The 24540-nt window shown below is 38.4% G+C and overlaps 2 protein-coding genes across 5 annotated transcripts; one reads left to right on the top strand and one right to left on the bottom strand.

Moving 5' to 3' along the window:
- Window positions 1–8016: 8016 nt before the first annotated feature.
- LOC124297420 (collagen alpha-1(XI) chain-like) lies at window positions 8017–19470 on the top strand. 2 transcript variants are annotated; one of them, XM_046748428.1, is made up of 17 exons: window positions 8017–8322; window positions 8674–8862; window positions 8936–9243; window positions 9315–9800; window positions 9880–10584; window positions 11239–11436; window positions 11497–11964; window positions 12083–12127; window positions 12978–13436; window positions 13587–13748; window positions 13818–13979; window positions 15709–16086; window positions 16225–16494; window positions 16559–17172; window positions 17246–17442; window positions 17592–17776; window positions 17960–19470. In XM_046748428.1, exons 1-17 carry the CDS (start codon window positions 8199–8201, stop codon window positions 18317–18319), a joined length of 5310 nt encoding a protein of 1769 aa, XP_046604384.1. In that variant the 5' UTR covers window positions 8017–8198; the 3' UTR covers window positions 18320–19470. The 2 variants fall into 2 exon arrangements, with proteins under 2 accessions (XP_046604384.1, XP_046604383.1); XM_046748427.1 differs by having other exon boundaries at window positions 8659–8862.
- LOC124297422 (vacuolar protein sorting-associated protein 53 homolog) lies at window positions 19155–24493 on the bottom strand. Of its 3 annotated transcripts, none has more exons than XR_006906606.1 (13): window positions 24044–24493; window positions 23442–23842; window positions 23240–23360; window positions 22955–23091; window positions 22055–22840; window positions 21733–21888; window positions 21498–21623; window positions 21330–21408; window positions 21042–21190; window positions 20799–20964; window positions 20448–20594; window positions 20133–20355; window positions 19155–19439 (listed from the first exon to the last, which is right to left on the bottom strand). XR_006906606.1 is itself a non-coding variant. In XM_046748429.1 (13 exons), exons 1-13 carry the CDS (start codon window positions 24128–24130, stop codon window positions 19391–19393), a joined length of 2532 nt encoding a protein of 843 aa, XP_046604385.1. In that variant the 5' UTR covers window positions 24131–24493; the 3' UTR covers window positions 19155–19390. The 3 variants fall into 3 exon arrangements, 2 of the variants coding, with proteins under 2 accessions (XP_046604385.1, XP_046604386.1); XM_046748429.1 differs by having other exon boundaries at window positions 20228–20355; XM_046748430.1 differs by lacking the exon at window positions 24044–24493 and having other exon boundaries at window positions 20228–20355; window positions 23624–23761.
- Window positions 24494–24540: the final 47 nt, after the last annotated feature.

Below are 24540 nucleotides of genomic sequence, written 5' to 3'. Positions count from 1 at the left end.
GCGTTGTAAAACTTCTGCGTACTCAACAGTGGAATGTCTCAACTTATGAATTTCGCAATGATGACGGTATGTTGCCAACATTATGCATGCGACAGTTGTTAGTTGTGAAGAATTTGTTTTACCGGCATAGTCAGTAACTTGGTTGATAATATGTAAAACGGGTATTACCCCCAAACCCGCTCATACCCGACAGACTGTAACGAAAAATAATCCAGAGCCAACAATCTTTATATGTCACGAATATATGAAAATAAGGTGTGCTCCTACAGCGAACGCAATTTCGTCTGGTTCTCTGCCAACCGTATGGAAGCCATGTTGAAAATATACGACGCCTGCGTCGTATCTTTGTTTACGTCAATTGTTTGCATAATTAAAATTCAATAATGCCGAATTGTTGCATTAAAGCGTGTAAAAATTGGAGTGGAAATACGAAGAACAAACACATTTCGTTTCATGTGTTTCCAAAAAAATATGAATTACGAAAAAAGTGGATCGACAGCTGTGGGAGTGAGAAGATCAACATCGCAAACGGTAATTGTTGAACAATTACTATATTCAACTCTCCTCTATGCAGAATTTGAATATATTGCTAATATTTTTCCAATTAAATAGCTCGTGTCTGCTCTGTTCATTTTGAGGAAAGTTGTTTCGACATAAGGTCGGAATTTTTGCACGAAAATTATGCTTTATCAACTAGAAGGAGGTTACGTGGAGATGCATTCCCTACTAAGTTTTTAACAGAATCGACTGGGGTCAGGTAAGTTACACATGAATAGAAATCTAGATTAATCAGAAAAATAAGATTAATGATGTATTCAATGGAACAGAACATATAGGTAACCATGCTGTTATTATGTTCCAATTTTCAATAAACACAGTAAACGTAGGGCAGCTGTTGTGCAGAATGTATCCAGTGTCTGGAAGGATTCAGCAAAAAAAAGAAGGGTGTCCCTGGAATTTGTCACAATCGACAAAGAGAATTATGCCTCTACGTCAATATCTCATGCTAGCTCAACTACCAGTAATAATATTAATAAAGTCGAAGACAATTGTTCAACGCCAAGCACTTCGACAAGGAAAAAAAATTTTTTGAAAAGTGATGAGACCCATGAAATTTCAGCTAAACCTGCACGTGTAACATCAGACTATGCACAACGTGCATCATACAAAAGTGTCAGGTATGGAATGTGATAAATTTTTCATATTTTAATCAATATGTTCAAGTGCATTTACTGACGGTGAAATGATTAAAACTATTTACAAAACGCTACTTTTTTTATTTCAAATACTACAAATGCTTCTGTGCTGCAGCACTTCTTTTAAATAATTTACTTCATTTCCTATACTTGAATTTGATATTTACAACTGTAGAAAACTTCACTTACTCTGATTAATATCAACATTATTTTTTATCAAATTTCAATAAAAATGTTATCATATATCTGCGTAATGAATATCGAAGAATGTAATTGATTTGATCAAATTTATATTTCTATAGATCTGATGGAGTACAAACTTTGAACTGTGAGAACAGTAAATGTCAACATCTAGAAAGGTTAGTACAACACGTTCATGAAACGGATTTTTATAAAGCTTCATGATGTTCCACTTTTTAATTTTACTCTTTTTTCCTAGATATCAAAGTTGCATCGAAGAGAATATTAAGCTGCATGAAGAAATAAAAAAATTGAATCGCCAACTCTGCAATCAAGAGAAAGATATTGAAGAACAAGTGAGAGATAAAATTCTTCAATTGCTTGATCCAATCTTCACTCCTGGACAGATCAAAAGACTTTTGCGTCCAAATCAAACAAAAGTGATGTGGTCGCTTGAAGATATAGCCTCCGCTATCGAATTTCATTCCATCAGTTCAAAAGGATACAAGTATTTGTTGAAGAAAAATTTTCCTCTACCTGGATTGTCAACATTGAGGAAATGGGCGGCTAAAGTTGATCTGAGTAAAGAAGTACTTGACGTTCATGAAGAAATAAGTACATGAACCTTCTAGTCAAAAAAAAAACTTCGTATCTAGAGGCTCAATAAATTATTCTGTGAGGTCTATAATGCATACAAGTGTATATATGTGTGAAAAAGTGAAGAGCGAAATATTGTAGAGCGATTAGTCAGTTGGCCTATCCACTCGTTCAGAACATACCTGTGTATGTACAACTTAGAATATATATAGTTATACATATCAGAGTACCGCATATAATCACCCTGTATTCCTTATACTCAATCCACTGCATATCCGCACTCTAGTTGATATTATAACACAGCATATTGAAATAGGTAGAAAGTTTGAAAAGCGTGTTGTCTACACAAAACGTACCAATTAGCTGTGATTCGAGGACTATTCAACCACTGGAAGCAACCCGGTTTTTACAAATTCAATGAATCACTCATAAAGGAAATTGTGAATGATGTTATAGCTCAGTTATACGGCCACGCTTACATCGGTGTGGCTGTTACAATAGACCTGGGGTCATCCATATTCGCATTTAAAATACTCTAAACATTGGAATTTATGACGATCAAAGCTGTTTTTCTTCACTCATCCTCGTGATAGTATACTGAAAATTTTTGTATTTAGTGATCAGCCAGATCTACATAAAACCAATCATAACTTTGTCGGTGATGGATTCTATAATGATGGCACATTATTGAATGAAAAGTGCCTGGAAGAATTAATGAATGAGAATCTCGAGTACCTGATAGATCAGGGAAAATAAATAAAATTTTATACCTACCTTTTTGTACATAAATATAAAGTATTATAAATAATTATTTTTATTTTTCTTAGCAAACGAATTTTTTTAAAGATAAAAACAATGACTACGGCTATCCTTCATTCACCCATATCTTAAAGATTGTATACTTATGAAAAATATAACAAATTTTACTTATTTTTAAATCTAACTGATTCAATTCTGTTAATAATCTCAAAAATATATTATCAATACATATTTTTATTACTTAATGTTTATACTTTGTTTAATTTTTTAATAAAAGTACTATGAATAACGAGGGTGCATTGAATGTTGATAAATGCGATTAGTTGAAAATCCAAGATGGCCTTCATACGGTCGGCGCACGTATTGTTTCTCGGAGAGGGCTGCGCCGAACACACCTTATTTTATATTTTCTTACTACGTGTATGGTCTAAGCATCATATCTTCCGCTGTGAGCAGCGCCCACGGAGTAGTAGGAAGGAGACAATACTCGAGCAGCACTTGGCTTAAAAGCTGGCCCAGTTTTTGGGGCAACGTAAGAAGAATTATCAAGGTGCGATTTAAGCGCCTCTTGCGGTGTAAGCCCGTATAGCGCACTCACCCCCTTCCCCATATGATCTTAGGATTCGCCGTTTGCAAACCTTTTCCTCGGATTTAATGTCGGTTCAGATTAGAAAAGCAATCACTCGGTTTTTACTGTTTTTTAGTTACTTCAGATGCGTATTTTACGAATTTACGGAGTATGTTTATAAAACGGAGGCCTATAGGTTACGATTGCCGCCCTTTTTTTTTACATTTTATAGCGAAAATTTCACTTTTTTCCGTAAGAGGCGCTCAAATCGCATTTAGACAATTCCTCTTACGTTACCTCAAAACTGGGGACAAGTTTTATCGCAGAGTGTTGTCTCCTTCCTACTACTCCGTGGCAGCGCCTATCATCCGCGGCTTCTTTGAAAATACTGACGCAGAATTCGTAAACAGCCTCTGCTCGCGCTAATTGCACGGCGAATTGTGCGCATATTGCGCGTGGAAAGTAGTGCCACTATGGCCACTCGCCCTAAGTACTACTCATTACAAGGTCATAGCAAAGAAATTACCTCGAATGCGAGGGAAACATGGTCATAGGAATAAATAACCCACCTCGATTTATGTTAGGCCGTGCCAAACTCTGTTTTAAGCATACGAGCGGGCTTAACTTTTTCACTAATTTTATAGCTGTTATAAAGAAACGAAATGCTGAAAATCCTCTTGCAACGTGACAACGAAGTCGCCATGTGTAAGCTGTGCTTGGGCGGAGCGAAAAAAATGTTACTCTCTCACTCAGTATCCCCCATACGGCCAGAAGTTGTATACTGAAATTCTGTAGAAAACACATTCGAAAGAAATTTTTCACGACCATGTTTCTAGGTTCCTAGATGACCATTGAATTTGAATATTCTTCATCGATTTTGGGTTTTATAGCGGATGCAAGCCCCCCAGTTTCCAATGTACCAATAAGGAGATGCCCTGGTTGATTTTGACGTTAACGTATATATCTTCAGATACCGAAGTCCACGTATCTCAATCTTAAAAGGGGGCTTCACACAATTCTTAATAAAAACACTCCATTACATTTTCGTTTGACGTAGAAATAAAGAAAGGCATGAATTCTCCGAATTTACTATTGCGATTTCGTAGAAGCTGTGCCATTGTGTTTGAAGATCTATATTCTTCATGCAGTCAACGAACGTGCGTACAGATTTTGCAGCAAAATGAAATCAATGCTTGCAGAGTTGCTAGCAATATTAGAATAAGGTGGGTCCTCAATTCTTATCAAAATGACAATAAACTATTTTAACGAGAGTTTGCAACAAAACCCAAACAGCTAAACCTAAGCAAGTCTTGCTATGCTACAAAATAACTCAACAATTATTGTTGTACACTTGCTGCACACTGATTATATTCAGAAAACATTCGGCATAGAAGCAACAATAATTGCAGGAAGTGAAATACTTTTTGCCCAGGACACTTTGTTGTCGGGGCCAACTACGTTTGTTAATGAATTACACGTATTAAAACATAATAAATATATCATACGCATTGTTTTACGGGGTGTATTAAAATTGGTAATTCTCGAATACAGAAATGAGTTCGTCTCGGTGAACAAAACCGGAAAACGCTAAGAACCTGAAGCGCTAGTCCCGAAAGTTGAGATCCAACAGGTAGAGGATCTGGAGCACAGAAAATATGAAGCGTTAATCCTGGAATTAAGACTCACCAAGAACCTGGACATTCAGAAATACAGAGCGCTAGTCCTGGACTCGCTAGATGTGATCTAAACTTGGAGCTTTTTTGGAGTACACGCTGCGGCTTTCGCAAATGAATACTCTTATCGAGTACTAATTATACTCAAAACCTCAACCCGATTTGAACATCCCACAGCATTAACGTGAAAATGTTTCTCCGAGGAATTTTGTGGTCGTTAACACAGCATGAAGTCATGACCAAACTCAGCAGCCAAGATTATGACTATTGCAGGACGCGTATAAAAAATCTGGGTACATTGCGACCTCGTTATTGCATTACAAGAATTAAGAATTTCGACGTCTTATTAGTTTTAGAGCCTATTTTCTAGCCATAGTATTTTAGTACATTGTTCTCTGTTAGATTAACTTGCTGCCGTGTGTTTAGTTTATATTGTATGATGTGCATTAATTCTTAGAGGACGTACCCAGCTAAACTGTAACAAAGTATTATATTCCATGAATTTTTATGGCTCTACTTTATCCAAAGCCTATTCTCCTCTTCTCCAACGAGACGAATCTGCACGCACTAATCCTGATTTTCTAAAATAATTGATTTTTGGTTTTTACACCTTATTTTTACTCCTATATTATGTTTTACACTAAGCTAAAAATAATCAGAGCATCGATTAATCCAATCCAAAAAAATAAGCTAACACTACTCGATTGATTCGGTAAATATTAATCGATTACCGATTATTTCGTATTTTTTGAAACGGTGCATATGAAACCAAAATTTTGTAAATTTCAGTATTAGTCTTAAAAACGGAAAAGTTTTTTGGTAATTTACAGTTTCATTCAATATATTTTTCAATTTCAGCTCAAAATATGCATTTATCGTTCACTTATTATATCAAATAGATACTTACAATTAGTAACTAAGACAATGATAATAATTGATGCTTTAATCACATCAATTGATATTGTATTGCATCGTTCGTGAGCGTTAAAAAGAGAAACCGATTGTGAGGAAAAATAATCAATTATACTCAAGTAATCGGGGAAAAATAATCGATTATTTTTAGTCATTCTTAGGATATACGTAATGGGAATACTTGGAGTGTGAAGCTTGTAACATTAATAAATAATCTGTAATATTTTTTTGATGAAATTCTCCAACCATTTTGAGCCTGTATATAATATTGAAAAATGTGCGCAGTAAACTTTATTGGGAACAATTTTCCTTGGATGATGCCATAAACACCATTTAACTATTCTGGTCTCGAACCAGCTCACTTACAGCTTTACTAAGAATCTATAAGTGGCATTCATGCGGGGAGACAGATTAAATTACATAATTAATTGCGTATTTTGCCCAACAACACTGTCGTACGTTCTAATTTCTCTACTACGATTTTGTCCTATAACTTTTGTTCTAAAGTGTAGTAATTGGCTGGAGTGCCTAATCAATGAGATACAAAGGGTTAAAGTTCACGCCAACTAACGGGCTCGCTTCGGTCACTGACATCGTTAGCTTCATTCACGGGGTGTTCCAAGTTCTAATGAAACAACACTCATCTCAACGGATTCAACGAAAAAAGGCTCGGTAGATGAAAAAATTCCTCTGCCACGTGGATGTCTGGAGCAACTTTTCAGAGATCAGTGAATATCAGAAAAAGTCGCCTATAGAAAGAAATCTGCGAAAGCGTTAAATTACCCGTCCGGAGGTCGTTAACATATGGATTGTAAGTCAGTTTTTAATCGAATCAATTAGCGGAGGATCAATCGCGTGCGTTTATCAATTAGCTTATTTGCTATACATTGATACAAAGTTTATCATTCTGTACTCTACAGCTATGTATCTCATAACTTGATGTGGTCTCGACTTGTATATGACGAGATCAAACATTCTTGAGTTTTGTACGAAAACTTATAACTAATTGTATAAGACAGGTCCACGTGATAATATAGACTCTTCAATTCAATCGATAAGTTCTTCCATATTTCGTAACAAAATCACCTTGCTTCACTGGGTATAACTGTCCGAAATGACTGGATGTAAGCTAGAGATTCACAATTCTAGCTTCACAACGCGAAGCTAGTGAAAGCAATCTAAGTCATAAGTTGATTTATTTTGATAAAGCAGAGTCGTTGTTCTGTAACAGCTGGAATGGGTTTTCATCAAACAATCAATTTAAATGTGACTATGTGTAATCATTGCGTGCCAGATTCAGGCTGCCAATTCTGGCGAACAAGTTATATCTGACAGTGAGAGATACCTTGAGTCGATGGGCGAAACTTTGGTTACTTTACAAGTAGAAGATTTATTTTAAAAAGAGCAAACTGGTAAATCTACCAAGATTTGATCGAAGATTTCAAAGTCAACCCTAAACTGAAATCCTGAAGGCATAAGAACTGACTCCAGGAACGTTACTACGATCCTGACCTTAATTTGAACTACTGTTTGTTCAGAAAATCAAGAGAAGGCTTCCGCAAATTTAAACTGGGATTAAGAACGAGTGGATTCATACTGTGAACCAGGAAGGATAAACGTAGACGAATAACGTTTGGTACAAAATCATGATTCGCATGAAAATTTAAGTATGCAAAAGATTTGCAGAGAAGACCTACGGAAAATAATAATAAAATCGTTGATAGTATACTTTCAGGTACGAAAATCTATGAGATAAAAGAATACAAATTCCGCAAAATACAATAAACTATCCGACGACATATAGTAGCAGTTTGGTGACTAAGAGGCGTGCAATTGATCTGTGGTTGTCGATAGATTGTATATGTAAGGAATGAAGTAATCTCACCCTATATATGGTGAGAAATCCATCTGTTATCTGAATCAGGAGCAGTAGATGCTGAATTGTAATTAAAGCCACGTGTGGAATGCGTCTAGAATCACCCAGAACTCATTGCCTAGCCATCGTCACGTTAATGGCGAAGACGTCGAGGGTCTCAATATGATGGCGGGTGGGGGAAGACGCCGTCGGAGTAGTCATCGAGCATTGAACGAAATCTAGGTCCTAGTTTCAGTAGAGGGTTTGTGACACGGAAATAAGCGTCGCGGACGTGCTCGGATTGCAGATTCGAAGTCGAGCCGAATTGAAGTTCGAATTCGAGCATTTGCAACGTAACGCAACGCCAGTTCTTCGCGCTAACCCGACACTCGTCGACAAGGAAGTCCTTTTTGGCGGTGTAGGACAATGATTTCAACATTGCTGAATTAGTTAGGAGCATGCGAGTCGACTACCTGTCGCAGCCATGGACGTCGCTGTTCTGCGTCCGGATAGCCATCTTTCTCTCCATCATGTGTCTCATCTCGAAACCGGTGGTAACCGGTATCACTCTTCAGGACATAGGTGAGTCCGTTCTTCCCCTATTCTGGTAACCACTTTTTCATGCTTGAATTCTTACGAACTTCCACCCTTCCTCTAAGAATCATTTTAAACGGTTAATTATACGAATTTTGAAAGATCCTGAAATTTAACGTGCTCGAAAAGCTGTAAGTAGTAAGGAGATACGGTTTACTATTGATCGTTACTAGTTTATACGACGTTCCTTCTTTGATATAACTGTGTATAAACAAGCACATATTTCATGATACTTGAAGTGAGATAAGTGAGGCTGCAGTCGCACTTTTCATGCTTTGTATGTACAAAGTGACATCGAACAGATTGCTTTGTGACATTTGAAAGGGATTGGAACTCTAGACTTGATGGATGTCACCGGGATCCTGCAGGAACCTGCAGGAGTTAATGTATCCATGGGACGATGTGATTCGAGCAAGGGGGCATACGACATTTCAGCAGCGGAACTTCTAACAGTTGACACTGCGACACTATTTCCAAATGAATTTCCTCAAGATTTTTCAATTCTTGTAGTCACCAAGCAAAAACCAGGTGAATTTGAAAGGGTACGCATAACTTGTAAATTTCGTAATACTTTTTAACCGATTTCTCTTTAAATCGATAGGAAGCCGCGATGCCGCGATACTCACGATTTACAGTGACTTCGGCGACGAGCAACTCATGTTGTCTCTAGGAGACGATGTAACTCTTCGTTACGGTAATCTCAATGTCGAGAGTGTTTCATTTGGTGTAAATGTTTCGAATGGAGAATGGCATCGTCTTGGATTAAGTATCAAAGGGGACGCAGTCACTTTAATTGTTGATTGTAGCCTTCAGATAACAAAAGAGTTACGTAGAAATCTTTCCATACCCATTAGTACATCTGGAATAATTATTGTTGGCCGACAATTGACAAACAAGAATGTGTATACGGTAAGTACAAGCTTTTTACCCTGACTAGGGCAAAGCTTTTCACAAACGATGAGCGCATAGTAATTTTTCAGGGAGAGATCGAGCTTTTGAAGCTTGCTCCAAACCCAGATGCAGCCTATGAAATCTGTACAGTTTTTGCTCTAAATTGCGGCTACCAACATCGCCGACCACCAGCTCCAACAATTTCGCACGACACTCATATTCCCGGTCGTATTTCTGGCTTCGCTAGTTCTTCAGACTATCAGTCTAGATTTCACGAAAGTTCATCTGTCGAAGCGTTTCCGACTTCTAATCAGCAGTTTAGCCAATCTAGCAACACTGACGGTAGCAGCTTTGAGATATACGGAGTCGATAGAGACCAAGAAAGTATGATGGAAAGGAGAGGATCAGCGGGAAGTTTCGTCCGACAAAATTCATCTGCATCTTATGATGGATCAATTGATCAGGAATACGAGGCGGAAAAAGACGAAGACGAGGACTACATTTACGCCCCCATAGAGCCTAACACAACCCTAGGCGAACCTCCAACTACAATATCACCGCCGAATGATACGTTCGTGAGTTACATCAAGGTTACAAATACATTCTCCACTCTGTCTTCAAAAGGTATAACACTCCTTCTTTCAATCCAAGTAGACCGAAATTGAGGAATCGACAACAGAAGAATACGATACCAGCGAGAGTACCAATTCTGGTAGAACACCGCACTATTCACCGACCGAAAAATTCGATGTCTACGGTTACTACACCATCCCTGGACCGCCGGGTCCCCGCGGTTATCCAGGGCCAGTTGGAGCACCTGGATTACCGGGGAAGAAGGGTGAACCTGGAAGAGACGGTCTCTTTGGGATGCAAGGTGCACCAGGACCTCCAGGACACGTTTTCATGATACCAATGAACCAACAAGGAAATGACAAGGGGCCAGATTCACAGCCTGAAGCCTTCCGGCAGATGTTGTCTCAGCATATGATGTCCATGCGTGGCACTGAAGGCCCGATGGGACTGACTGGTATTCCGGGGCCCGAGGGACCACCTGGTTCTCAAGGGCAAAAAGGTGAACCAGGATATATTGGGGAATCGGGACTGCGGGGCGAAAGAGGCTTGCCTGGATCCCCCGGGAGGGAAGGACGACGCGGGCGTCCTGGAAGAGACGGCGATAGAGGTCTTACTGGTCCCCCGGGAATGAGGGGAGAACAAGGTTTGCCAGGTCTACCTGGTCTCCCTGGAGATAAAGGTGAGAGAGGCTTTCAGGGCGGCAAGGGAGATCAAGGACTTCCAGGGCACGAAGGAATGCAGGGGGAGGATGGTGTACCAGGCCTGCCAGGTTTACCTGGAGAATTAGTGAGTTATAGATTACTGTGATGAAAAATTTTTCTGAATGCTTGTACATGATACATACCAATTTTGGTCTGCTGGTTCGTATCAACTCCGTTTTTACGCTTCACATAATGATTTTTTTTATTCATGGAGAATTTCTCAGAATAGCTATATTAAAATAAATACTTTCATCAGTTTCAAAGAAGTAATCTAGTAAATTCATGTTTGCTTTGTTGGTATGAAGATGCAACCTTTGACAGTGTGATGAAAATCTCAGAAAAGAATGCCTGGAATTCCTTCAAAACTGTTGTTTCTAAATTCTTCGGCAACGTAAAAGATCCTAATTATAATAACATTGTCCAAGAAATGTACAAATTTAGTGTGTAACATGGGTCTGAAAGTTCACCTTATATGGCATTATTCACTTTATTGGCACTAGTTTTTATGTATCGTAGTATTACAAGTCTGAGGAGGGGGGGGGGGGGGGGGGGGAGTATAGTATAATCCTGATTTTATTCCTAAATTCTACGTTCTCTAACACCAAAGCTCACGGAAAAAATCAAGGCAACAAAAAAAAAACTTTTTATCGTTGAACTGTGCAGTATTTTTTTATAAACTTTAGATATAAAAGTATATCGAATTTTTCAACAAAAATTTGTTTTCGTGCATGAAATCAAGGGTCCCAGAGGATTTATCGGTCCGCGTGGGTTTCCCGGACTCCCAGGGAACCCTGGGATTCCTGGTAGTGAAGGAGCACCTGGGACCAAAGGTAATACTGGCCCTGCTGGTCAACCTGGACCACCAGGTCAGTCTGGACCGATGGGGCCAGTAGGAGCTCCTGGTCCACAAGGAGTAATGGGGCCCACTGGTCTAGTGGTAAGTGTACTAAAAACTATGCCTCACGATCAAAAATAACGAGGTTCTTTTTTTGTGTAGGGTCCTCATGGAAAATCCGGAATGCCGGGACTACCAGGAGCAGATGGTCCCCCTGGCCATCCTGGAAATCCAGGGATGCCAGGTTCAAAGGGTGAGCAAGGTCCTCAAGGTCCGCAAGGACCAATCGGATTCCCAGGCAACCGCGGAGTAAAAGGTGACGAAGGCAAGAGAGGCGCAGTCGGAGATCGAGGTGACAAGGGAGAACGCGGTATGGAAGGCGAAAAGGGAGACTTGGGTACGAAAGGTGAGCCAGGACAGTCTGGACCTCAAGGTATACCTGGCCTCGAGGGTCTGGAAGGTCCTAAAGGGTTTGAAGGACCACGAGGCGAAACAGGACAACCTGGACTTCCTGGGGAAAAGGGAAAAATTGGAATACCCGGATTCGCTGGTTATCCTGGTAATGCTGGAGAGAAGGGAGATAAAGGGCAGGCGGGTAGGTCTGGACCAGCTGGAGATAAGGGTGAAAGGGTGAGCTGGTTAAGAGTCTAAAATGTGTTTCGAGTAAATCAAAAATCATCTCCAACACTGCTAGTTGCCTTTCGTTACGAAGATCTGATTTCAATGGTATAAATTCCTTTTGACACAGGGTAACACCGGAATGTCAGGCGAGCGTGGCGAAACGGGCCCAAGAGTAAGTTGATACTATTTACGGTATTCCTCATCAAATTCCGAAATTTCAGTTAGAGTTTTATCAAAATATTTTGTATTGATAAAAATATTTTTTATCGCAGGAATACCAAGTTTTATTCAATAAAGTGTGTTTATAAAAATTTATATATTTTACATTTTACTCCATTATTTTGAATTTTACTCCCCAAAACTCAATAAAAAAAAAAAAAATTAAACCATGTCGCGTATGTACAATGACAGAAGAATGTAACTTTTAAATAACTTTAACCTAATGCTTTTTTCCAGAAACTCATTTCAGTGCTAAAAAAAAACAGCCGCACACATATTAGAAGTGTTCCCATGTTTCAAAAACTGAAATTTGGGTTCAAATCACATTCAATGATAAATCGAATATACGTAAAACGGTGAGGGAATGATTTTATTTTGTGATACATTTTTAAAATTGATTATCCGTTTTATGTATTTGTCGTGGTGCAATAAAAACTTTGACATACAATTTCGAATTCTATCCTCAATTCACACACTCAACAACAAACACTCAATTTCGAATATTTAATCATTAAGAATATTGAATTTTTTTATTATTGTTCTCGGACTAACGGTTTAATTTAGTGAAGGTTTGGAGTAATAAATTGACCAAATTTTTTTCTGTGCTGATATCTCGGTATTTGTTTTTGACAATCTTAGTAACTTGCATATAAATAAAAATGTTATATCGAAGTCGCACTTAAGTTCGGACTTAAATTTCGGAATTTGATGAGAAATATATATAAATGTATTCGATACAGAATTTTATTGACTTCAATTCCTCATATATCGTGATACGACCTATTTGTGATGTAACCAACAAGGGATTCCGTGGTGCTCGCGGTCGGCGGGGATCTGAGGGATTACCTGGTCCCAAAGGGGATACCGGTCAACCAGGACCACCGGGACTCCAGGGAGAAGCTGGTCCTCCAGGTATGGAAGGACCCCGTGGATTCATTGGACTTCCGGGTCAGCAAGGCCTTAATGGCAAGGTTGGGATTCCTGGGGCACCTGGAGAACGTGGGTCTGCTGGAAAATCTGGGCCACCGGGACCACCTGGTGTCCCCGGTGTAGTTGGGCCACCTGGCCCTTCTGGAGAACCTGGACCACCTGGAGAGCCTGGAACTCCTGGAAGTCCAGGCTTGCCAGGAGAGCCCGGAATGCCCGGCGAACAAGGCAAAGAAGGCCCGCCTGGACCGATGGGACCTACAGGGAAAGAAGGATCTCCAGGTCAAAGTGGACTACCTGGTTTTCCCGGAGAAAGGGGAATGAATGGCTTACCGGTGAGCATATTTCAATAAATGTGGATAAATTCACGTTTTACGACTCGTAGAATATTCTAGGAATACCGTAGTTCGGAAGTAAATATGATCGCTAAATGAATTAGAACCTTACATTTTTTGTAATGAATCTTGGTATGAAATTGTTAACAGGGTATAGCAGGCTTGAAAGGTGAAATGGGACCTCTCGGACCACCTGGTACAACTGGTGATAAAGGTGCACAAGGTGAGCCTGGCAAAGATGGCCCACCTGGCTCAGAAGGGCGGCAAGGTCCGAAAGGTCCGCCTGGAGCAGTTGGCCTCAAGGGTGAAATGGTAAGTTTAGAGACTAGTAATCATCAGTTGAAAAGGAACAGATTTGGTTATGACGATTTAATTGTTTAGGGCGAACCTGGTTTACCAGGGCCAACCGGTCGAGATGGTTTACCGGGTTTGCGAGGTCTGCCTGGCCCTCCGGGACCGGTTGGAGTTCCTGGTGAGGACGGAGATAAAGGAGATATTGGGCCTCCTGGTGAAAAAGGGTTCAAAGGTTCTCAAGGAGAAAGTGTGAGTCCATAAAATGTACTAAATCGTTTGTATAAGTGTAGGAAATCGTAATAGTCTAGTTTGAGCAACTACCGAATCAGTATCTCTAAATTTTCTATAATCAATTATATGTATATTAATTTCAACTAGGAATGCTCTTCGAATGGCCCCGCAGAAATTTGGGCGACATATTTTTTTTAGATTGCTAAAGATTTAAATGTATTATAGTAGCCAACAGGACTCAGGACCAGTGTTATGCACGACTGATTACTTTGTGCAATTAATTACATCGAAATTACTAATTACACTGGTAATTTGTAATCAAGAGAAAATAACATACTAATTACATTTTAAATTTATAATTAAAAAAATGTCTGTGACAAATTACGAATGTAATTAGTATCGATTTTGCTTCTAATTATAAATTACAAATGTAATTAGTATCGCTTTTTCTCCTAGTTACAAATCCCAATAGTTTTTTTTTTTTTTTTAAATAAAACATGAAAATGTAATTAGAATCGATTTTTCTTCTTCGCAAACTACGGATGTACCTGGAACCTTTTTTTTATTACAACGCAAAAATAAGTAATACGCATCGAATTTTGGTGTCATTACATTTTCCGAATGTAATTGTTGATATCATTTTTTGAAATAATTACAATCAGGATCATAGGGTCAGGGACATAGGTGTCATAGGGTGATATATGAGTGACTGTGTGGTTGATTATGAGTCAACAAATATAGATCACTTAAGGTATTCAGGTAACTCGAAGTATTCTCATTCCAAGGAAATATGTATAATTTCAAGTATTCATTGGGTCATATGTGGATGAGTATGAAGAATTCCGATATATTTTTGGATCATCGCAATGACTTTCATGCTAAAATAAAATTAATTGTACTAAATATTGTTTTAAAAATATGGTAAAAATGTAATTAAATTACACAAACGTAATACCAAACGCTCAAAGTAATTTAATGGATTTGAATTGCAACTACTTACATAATAATTAAATGGACTTTTATTGCAAATGCTCAAAGTATAGGTATGTATCGTATATTTATAGATCAAAAGGATTTTAATTACAAAGTCATGGATAGATGAATGATGAAATTAATTGTGATTTTTTTGTAGAGGCCAATTTGCAAGTTTCAACTTACAGTTTGTTTCACACTTTCGCATAAACTCTTTGTTGGTCTTCACAAAATTTCACAATGCCAATCATCCTGTAATGTAATTCGCAGAAAATTAAAGCCTGATACTAAATTACGCAAACACAGCTTTTCCAAAAAGCTCTAAGCTCAATAAATTTCGAGTACTTGAATCCATTTTTACATGGAATGACCCGTAAGTACTCTAAATCATTGATATTCGGTTACAATCCCTTATGCATGTGCCCTTGAAGCAAATTACATTTATAATTTGTAATTAGAAGAAAAGTCGATACTAATTACATTCGTAACTTTTAATTGAAATTTTTCTAATTACAAATTGTAATTTTAATTAGTAATTTTTATTCTTCTAATTGCAAAATAAAATTGTAATTATTAATTTTCTTTATTTTACATTTTTAATTTGTAACTAGAATATAATTAATTAAAGAAACGCCCGTCCACGGTGGGCTAACAACAACCAAAAAAAGAAAATATGTATGTAACCTAACTCCGCGTTGAAACGTTGAGTTCTAATTTTACATGTAGTTTATAGATTGAATGCAACTAAGCGACTAATTATAGTTCCTTGAACTAGGGCCCAGCAGGTCCGCCTGGTATACAAGGAATGAGAGGCGAGCCTGGACCGACGGGACCATCCGGCGAAAAAGGACCTCCAGGAGAAATCGGAAGGCAAGGAAGTAAAGGAGAAGAAGGTCCTATGGGCGTTCCTGGTCCAGCAGGGCCAATCGGGTTGCAGGGTTTACCTGGACCAACAGGTATAAAAGGAGATATCGGAGACGATGGGCCCACAGGTCCAGTAGGTCCAGCTGGAACTCCTGGAGAACAAGGGTCAAGGGGGCCAAAGGGAATAGAGGGTGTTCAAGGACCTCCTGGTTTTGAGGGTCGACAAGGCGACAAGGGAGATGCAGGGACTCCTGGACCTCCAGGCCCCCCTGGTATTGAGGGAAAACCGGTAATATATTATACGAATATTACTGACTCATGTTGCGACTATGGACAACTAAAAGTTTCAATCAACAGCGGAAAAATTTACATTCAAACGGTGGAGCAAAAGTTATAAGCTTATAAAATATCAAAAAACATTTCATAGGGTGAGCGAGGCGCGGTAGGCCCGAAGGGTGAAGAAGGTAAGGCTGGCCCAGTTGGATCACCAGGAGGACCTGGAATCAACGGGCCTGAGGGTCCGAAAGGGCACGCGGGTGCACCAGGATTTCCAGGACCACCAGGCGAGCCTGGCATAATGGGGCCAAAAGGAGAGCCTGGTAAAGACGGAGACGAAGGTCGGCCTGGAGAAGCTGGAGCAACAGGTGAAATGGGATCACCCGGAAAAGAGGGAGAGCCAGGACCGCCAGGAAAACCGGTAAGGTTTTATTTTCGCCAATTGATTGGAAATGACTTGTCATGGTCATTTTCGTCGTCTGAAGGGTCCCGAAGGGCCAGCGGGAATGCAAGGCAACACAGGATTGCCAGGTGAAAAAGGAGATCTCGGACCACCAGGAGCCCCTGGTTTACAAGGACGGATTGGACCACAAGGTGAGCCAGGGCCACAAGGGTCATCTGGACCTAGAGGACTACCAGGTGCAGCCGGGGAAAATGGGCCGCCAGGTTTGTCGGGAGCAGTTGGTCAGCCTGGTAAAATAGGAGCGTCCGGCCCCAGGGGACCAAAAGGCGACCGTGGACGCCGAGGGCCGAAAGGCCACCGTGGTGAACTCGGGCATATTGGAATTAAGGGAGACCAAGGCGAAAAGGGAGAAAGAGGTCCGAAAGGGCCAGTTGGACCGGAGGGTGCGAAGGGCGCTGTAGGTCCACAAGGTTTGATGGGACCAAAAGGCAACGATGGTCCCCAAGGTTTGCCTGGCTTGGAAGGTCCACCTGGATTAAAAGGCATGATGGGTGGGGAAGGCACGAAAGGAGATGCAGGTCCGCCAGGTCCCCCAGGACCACCCGGACCCCCAGCAGAACAACTAATGATTCCACCGGAGCTGTTTTTACAGAGGGATGAATTTTCGGGTAGAAAGCAAAGAGACGTCGAACCAAAGTTAGTATCAACCATTTTTTCTGACAACTTTTGGCAATCCAGCTTTTTTCTCAATGTGTGTTTTTCGATGTAGGAATGACAAGGATGACGTCCAGGATAACATAAAGAATCACAGCGAGGAAGAATTGGGGCCAAAATTCATCGATATGTACAGTTCGATATACACTATGCGGCAAGAATTAGATCGCATACGTAAACCAATGGGTACCAGGGAAAATCCAGTGAGGACATGCAAGGATCTGTTTTATGGACATCCTCAATTTTCAGATGGTACAGTTTGCATTAGATAAAATAATTGGCATTCATCGGTTGCGACATTGCTGTCGATAGATAAAATTTTGTGACAAGATGTAAATAAGTTTGGAAAGTCAACGAAGCTAAGATAGCCATTGTCATTCAAAAGCACTCTTGATACTCAGGTTGGTACTGGATTGATCCAAATATTGGAATGCCGGATGATGCGGTATACGTTTATTGCAATATATCAGCTTCAGGCGAAACTTGTGTGTTTCCCGACATGCACAGCAGTCAAATGCCGAACATTCCGTGGAGAAAGGAAAACGAACACGGCGACTGGTACTCGAATCTTCGCGGAGGTTTCAGAGTAAGATATTCGTACTAATATCACTGTATTACAAATAATACGGTACGCGTCTCGACACTCCGAGAACATAACGAGTAGTGACGCAGTCTCAAAAATTGTTCGCTGCTACATTCAAAGGAAGTAAACCAGCATTGAATCAACAAATTATGTCAAATACTCATCACTTTTTATCACCTTTCACAGATAACATACGAGAGCATTGGTGTCGTCCAGATGAATTTTCTACGACTACTGAGCCAAGAAGCATATCAGAATTTCACCTACACATGCATAAACAGCGCTGGATGGTACAGCGTACCTGGATATAATCACGACTTAGCTCTGAAACTTCTTGGTGAAAATGAGGATAAGTTCTCCTACGGTGGAACACGACCTAGCGTAATAGTTGATGGATGTAAAACTCGCAAAAGTAAAAGTGAAACAGTGTTTGTAGTAGCAACTAAAAAACTAAAACAACTTCCGCTAATTGATTTTTATCCAATTGATTACGGTTTACCTCATCAAGCCTTTGGTTTTTCGGTAGGCCCCGTATGTTTCAAATAACCATGAATATTATCAAATCATACTAGGTATGTACTCACATATTACTAGAAAATGCCTAAACTAAAGTAGCTGCATATCACCGATAAATGAATTACTAACTAAACAGGGTATGCCAATTAATATGTATTAGGCATAATCTGCATGCTTTACTTCTGTTGTAAGCTTTTCATACAAATATCACCAAATCAGTACTCAAAACCTCAGTGAATCGATTAGCATTAAGTGATCCATATAAAATATAGATTTACTTCGGGATCATTAGCATGAACCTTTACAGGAAGGTGAATGTATAGATAAAACTATCATAATTGTTTACTGAGCACTTAAGGTCATACAAATTCTTCCCGGATCCAGCGATATACATATAGCATTAATCTAATTATTGTGTTCTGTACAGTTAGTACTTTCATCTACAGATTAAATGTCGTATAAGATATATCTACTTAAGATAAACTCACTCATTTCCATTGAGACAATTCATACGACGTGCACTTTATCTTAAGCAACAATTTGGTAATTGTATTTTTCCGTTAGGCTAATCTCTATCCAATTAAATCGTGAAATCATCTTTATGGGTTGATGAAGATTCCTAAGATGAGCATTGTAATGGATTGATGTTCATTTTTACAAGTATGCCCGGCGTGTTTAATCCCGAATCTCCTAGGCATTGAACTCACTGAGAGGGAGAAAGATTTGACATGTTGGGCTACCATGTACTCAAGTGATGAGATTTTATGTACATAAGAGTGAATAACTGATATTTAATGGTTTGTATGTACAGTGATTAAAATAAATATACTTAAGTTATAAGAGGTGCAAATTAATGTAAGAATTCTAAATGATAGTAATATTTTTTATTATACGCATGTAGTTTACTTTGTAGTTTGTCTATGCTACTATATACGCTCAGCTGTATCAGTACATGCGATATTTATACATAATTGTACAGTACAGGTCTTATGAATATAATATAATTTATAGTGACGTGTTCAGCAACCGAAGTAAATATTGTAATCTTGTTGCCCGGAATTCTCTCCCTGTGTATCCAGCACACCAAATGCTTTGTTTTCATTAGCGTTTCAGTTTTCTATCGGTATTGGGAACTGACATGTATCTGGAGCTACAAAAGCATGGCTGACTATTGTATGCAACGAAAAAATCATTAGTTTATTTACAATCAATGCTCATTTGTTTAATTGCCATAGTATGTTTGAAAATTTTCATTTTCCATTTTATTCTATTTAAATGAAATTCACGCTTTAATAGTTTATTCAGGTGCACACTAAAACTGGGTATGTTTTTTAGCCACCAGGTGTCATAACCAAAGTAGTCAGTTCCTAAGGTTCTCAATTACAATGATTGAAAGCCTTTTGTTAACCCATTAATGCCTCGTGTGCCATATTTGAGACGTTGGGAAGATTGCTATTGTTCGGAATATGTTCATCAATTCCAATCAAAAATTTCTTGAAAAATTTGACAAGCGTTTTGACATTATGTACAAGGTTTAAAAACGAGAAATTCACTAAAAATTGATCCACTTAGCTACAAAAACTGAAAATTCGATTTTTTCAAAACTGACATTTTTCATACATGTTATCCAGAAAATTGTTTTAAATACACTATGAAAGAGCGTTTCGACTACGTTTGTTATGTATCGTATTTATTAACAGAAAAAAATTCAAGTGACACATAATGCATAGATCAAAATATGATCAAAAACGCAAAAAAAAATTCTTTCGAAGACCTTCAACTTTTTTTTTGTATAAAAATGTCTTATCACAATTTGATTAGACGTGTACATGTAAATACTTACATTTTCCAGCCTCTCACACGGTGTAAAAAACTATTTTTAAATGACGACCAAAAAGTCCAATCATTCACATCCTTTTCTTTATCAATTTTTCTAACCTTTTAATACGTCCAGCCTCATGCTCTGGACTATCTTGAGCAATGATCGTGGTATCTCCTAACAACAAGCTGCTTCCACTCTGCCTAAATTGGTCCACTAATTGCATTTGTTCTGTTCGTCGTAATCCCTGAGAAAGAAACGATTAGTTACTGTAATTTCTACAAATCGCCGACCCTGTTCCAAAACGCTGCGGGTCCCAAAAACTATTGAATCAGTTACCTTCATATCAAGTATTTTCTGAAATTCTGCGGTTGGTAAATCAGGAAGCAGTTTCCTGCACTGGTCCGCAAAAGCACTCGGAGATTCTGCAGGAGACATTACCACCTTCAATATCATCTCAGCTTTGGTCATACCCTTGACAACTACCTGCAACCAATAAAATTAAAAATGTCAGCAAATGAGTAATTCTGCTGTCAAGATTGTTGAATTCGTTTTTATGAAATGGCTGCAGAAATAACTTTTTCTCATCAAATGAGGTGTACAAAGATTACTTAAAAAAATCACGAACCTCTCAAATATTCATGAAAAAATACGAAAAATCACAGCTCTAATAATGTTGAATTCACATACCTTTGTATATGTTGCGGGTGCTTTTCTTTGTATTTGACACCCAGTTGATGGTAAATCGAGTAGTGCTGTCTTGAGCATGTGAACATCTAGTAACAACTGTTCTGCCCCAACTGTGTTCAAAGGCTTACATTTATACAGCTGCTGCACTACTTTTGGAATGAATGAACTGGAAAGAAATAATCACGTTGAATAACGCAACTTAAAAAAAAAGAGAGATAGAGAAGAACATAATGAATAGGTCACCTTGCGAATTTAACACAAAGTTGTGTAAAATATTTTCTACAAGATGATAATCTTTCTCGAATAGAGGGAATATTCTGCCTAAGATGTGAAATGATGGTACTGACATATGCACTTTGGTCTCCCACACTTTCAATGTGTATCCATTGTACCTGTAACAAAAATAATTATTCCGTCTTATTGTACTAATACCAGTATCAGAAATCTATTACGATCAGGAACTGTTGAAAATTGTTATAAAATAACATATGATGAAGTTACATCCGCAAATGTAGCTTTGAAAATATTCACCTTGCTCATTGCAGTCAATGCGGATTCACAAGCAGACTCCAGATCTTGTACTAACAGCTGAATACAGTTGGATATAACACTTGAAAACAGAAGTACCAATTTTGTTGTATGTCAAATGGTCAAAAGTAATAGAGGTATTATGAATTTTTGCATTATACGTAAATATACCTGTGAAATATATCTTGTTCCTGTGATAAATTAATCTTCTCGGAAAACTGTGCGTCTGTCTTTTCTCTTAGCTTTTCTTCTAGTTGTTGGGTTGTCTCAAGACAATATTCCGCTGTTGTCAGGATACTGATGGGATAGATGTGCTATATTTATTTGAACAAGCACTTGTGCTTGAACTTACAAAAGCAACAAATATGCAGATACTGTTAATTGATAATAAAGCTTTTAACTTTACCAGCAAATCCGAGATTGTTCCTCCTTATTAAATCTAGTAGATTCACCTTCTTTGAGAAAGCTTTGAAAATTCTGTATAAGACCGGCCGTTGACAGGTCTCGAAGATCACGTGTTATGTTACTCATACTGGTCCCAATACTAGCGCCACCGCCAATTCTATAAAAGACATACATGCCATTTCTTAATAGAAAGAAAGCATGCTTAAAAACAAATGTTTTTCCGCGGATTTTCTGTTTAGAAAAACTTTTAACAAATACACATTACAATTAGTTGATATCCTTCTAAATTTTCAAGTTTCTCAAAGATCATTTTTGTCACTCACTTTGGTAAATTATTCTGCAACAGTTTCAATGCATATTCTCGAAGATACTTTTGGAAAGTGGAAGTCAGATTAAGCATGATAAAGCCTGTACTAAGTTGCGTACATTGTATCATGCATTTTTTGTAAAACACAAAAAGATCTGCACATGAAGATAAGACACTACTCGGCCCCTCAACACCATCAAGCTCTTTTGCTCCAGGAGGTTGCAGTTTACAATCATTTAAAAATTTGTCCATCAAGTCTGCCAAATTTCTATCCAGACTCTCTATATAAATATTTAGGTATGGTTCAAAACACTTTCCAATTAAACGAGTGAAGAGAGATGTGTTAGACTTTTCTGGCTCCCCTTGCTCGGCATACCCTTCCTCGAAGGGGTTTTTAACCTCTTCATTTTCTTCGAAAGGATTCCTAGGTTTTTTTTCAAAAAGTGCATCAGAATTTTCTAGCGTAAGTCCGGCAAACCTTTTGGCTAATAAATTTTCAAAACTTGTAGTCCTCTGTATCGCGTAAAGAAGAAGTTTAACATCAATTTCGTGTCGCCTTCGCTCCATAAGTTTGCTCAAGTCTTCTCGTGTCATATGACAGAACTGCACAGCGATCCTTTCAGAGACTTCCCAGTTTTGGGGAAATATTGAACCAAACTTGCTCTCAAATTCTAATAAGTGTTTTTTAATCCAAGCATATCGTCTGTCAATTTTATCCAACCAAGCTGAATCTTGATTCTCATCGAACAAGTGAGAGTACTCTTGTAATTGCATGGCAATAAACCAGCTCAGCAGATCTTTCCTTAGCAAATTTAACATAATTAATACCAAACTCCTAATGACTTCCAGAATAATCATTCCGTTATCATGGAAGTGATAAAAACAACTGAATAATAATCAATAAAATTTGGCTTACTTTACTCTAGGATCTAAGACTGACATAACAAGACAACCTTCGCTTAATTGAGCAAAGTGTTTGGGATTCTGGCCAGAAAATGCTTCTCGAAAATCAGCAGTTATTTGTTCAGCCAATTCGACTTGAATTTGTTTCACCTACATTTGTAAAGTACATTATATCAATTAATTCTGATCTAAATTATAACCAAAATATAATCTTTACTAATCAACTATGAATTAACGGTCTGAAAAGAGTAAAATATTGGAACCAATAAACATGGTTGATGTAAAAATTGATTCTTACCTGATCAGAAAGCTGTTTAATTTGAGGAATATCCATGTAATTACTAAAATGTTGCATAACTTCCATAATCGCTTGAAGAGGCATCACTATTTCCCCATATTGTTTTTTCTGTGTTAGAGCTCTAAAAATATCATACATTTCATTCTAATATAGTCTTAGGACCTGGGACAAATCATATGTATGAAAATAAAATTCTACATACTTCAAACTATCTACACCTCCGACCAACATGTGTAAATGATTCAAAGCAGTGATAGATGATGTTAAATTCCGTTTAGCAAAGTCCAGTTGTTTTATATCTCGAGTAATTTCCTTAACAGTTTCTTCAGATTGCTCTGCCTTATCCTTTATGTCCTTAATATGAATGAATAACTGTCTGATTACTTTATGAGCATCTTCCAATGCAACACGGCCATCCTGCCCGACATTAGTTTGCCCTCTGACAACTGATCGGATTTCCTGATCGATGGAGCAAATTTTATATTCCATTTTACTTATCACATCGTCTATGTTGGATAATGATTGTTCGGTGGGAAACAAGGAATTTATGTAATCCACAGCATTGAAGTTTGGTTGATCTAAGGGATCGGTACTTGGTAAAACCTGAAAGACAATTTATAAGTGAAGATAACTCCACCTCACTTCGGCACGTATTGTATTCATTTTCATGACATTGATTGTTGACAGTTGCATAAGTGGAGTCGGAAAGAAAGAGAAAAATCAATCTCAGAGAATAAAGCATATTATTCACGTGTTCGGCACCAGTGCCATTCGTTGTCATGAAAATTTAACCTAAAACCTAACCTGTTCGATAACGGTTTGAACATCGGAAGGAAATGTGTACGTTGTGGATTGTAATTCTTCAAACTCATCGTCTTGTCGAGTTCCCATTTTTCTTTTATTTTTTTCAAATCGTCACACAGGGTAAACAATTTTCTCGCCGTTTATTAAAATGAATTATTAAGTGGTAGCATCTGTCAAACGGCAATAATAAGTCACCAACTTCTGGAATTACAGGGCGCAGCCATAACTATGCCTGACTAGCGTCATTGAGTAGCAAGGTGCCGTTAAGTTACGTTAAGTCTGGCCCGTACGACGAAATGGACGAAACGTTCGATTATGTCTTTTGAAACAGTCCTGGTTGCAGCTTCTCGACCAATCACAATTGTCATTTGGAAAGAAAGCGTTATGATAACCGTCAGCTAACTGTGGCAACGTTCAAGGTCGAAGCTCATTCGATTCCATTAGCAATAAACCATAAGCATAATGCGGAAGCATTCCGTACGTTACAGTGTACGAAA

Source organism: Neodiprion virginianus, chromosome 2 (genome assembly GCF_021901495.1).
Source record: "Neodiprion virginianus isolate iyNeoVirg1 chromosome 2, iyNeoVirg1.1, whole genome shotgun sequence".
Lineage (NCBI taxonomy): Eukaryota > Metazoa > Arthropoda > Insecta > Hymenoptera > Diprionidae > Neodiprion > Neodiprion virginianus.
Note: the sequence above shows the minus strand (reverse complement) of the source record. Positions and strands in the feature narration are given on the sequence as shown.

Coding starts and splice junctions, on each gene's coding strand:
- LOC124297420 (XM_046748427.1), top strand. CDS start 8,199: ATGCGAGTCGACTACCTGTCGCAGCCATGGACGTCGCTGTTCTGCGTC. Junction 8,863..8,935: donor AGTCACCAAGCAAAAACCAG/GTGAATTTGAAA, acceptor TTAAATCGATAG/GAAGCCGCGATGCCGCGATA. Junction 17,173..17,245: donor CAAAGAGACGTCGAACCAAA/GTTAGTATCAAC, acceptor TTTTCGATGTAG/GAATGACAAGGATGACGTCC.
- LOC124297422 (XM_046748429.1), bottom strand. CDS start 24,130: ATGGGAACTCGACAAGACGATGAGTTTGAAGAATTACAATCCACAACG. Junction 23,361..23,441: donor GGAGGTGTAGATAGTTTGAA/GTATGTAGAATT, acceptor TGATATTTTTAG/AGCTCTAACACAGAAAAAAC. Junction 20,356..20,447: donor AGAAAATACTTGATATGAAG/GTAACTGATTCA, acceptor TTTCTTTCTCAG/GGATTACGACGAACAGAACA.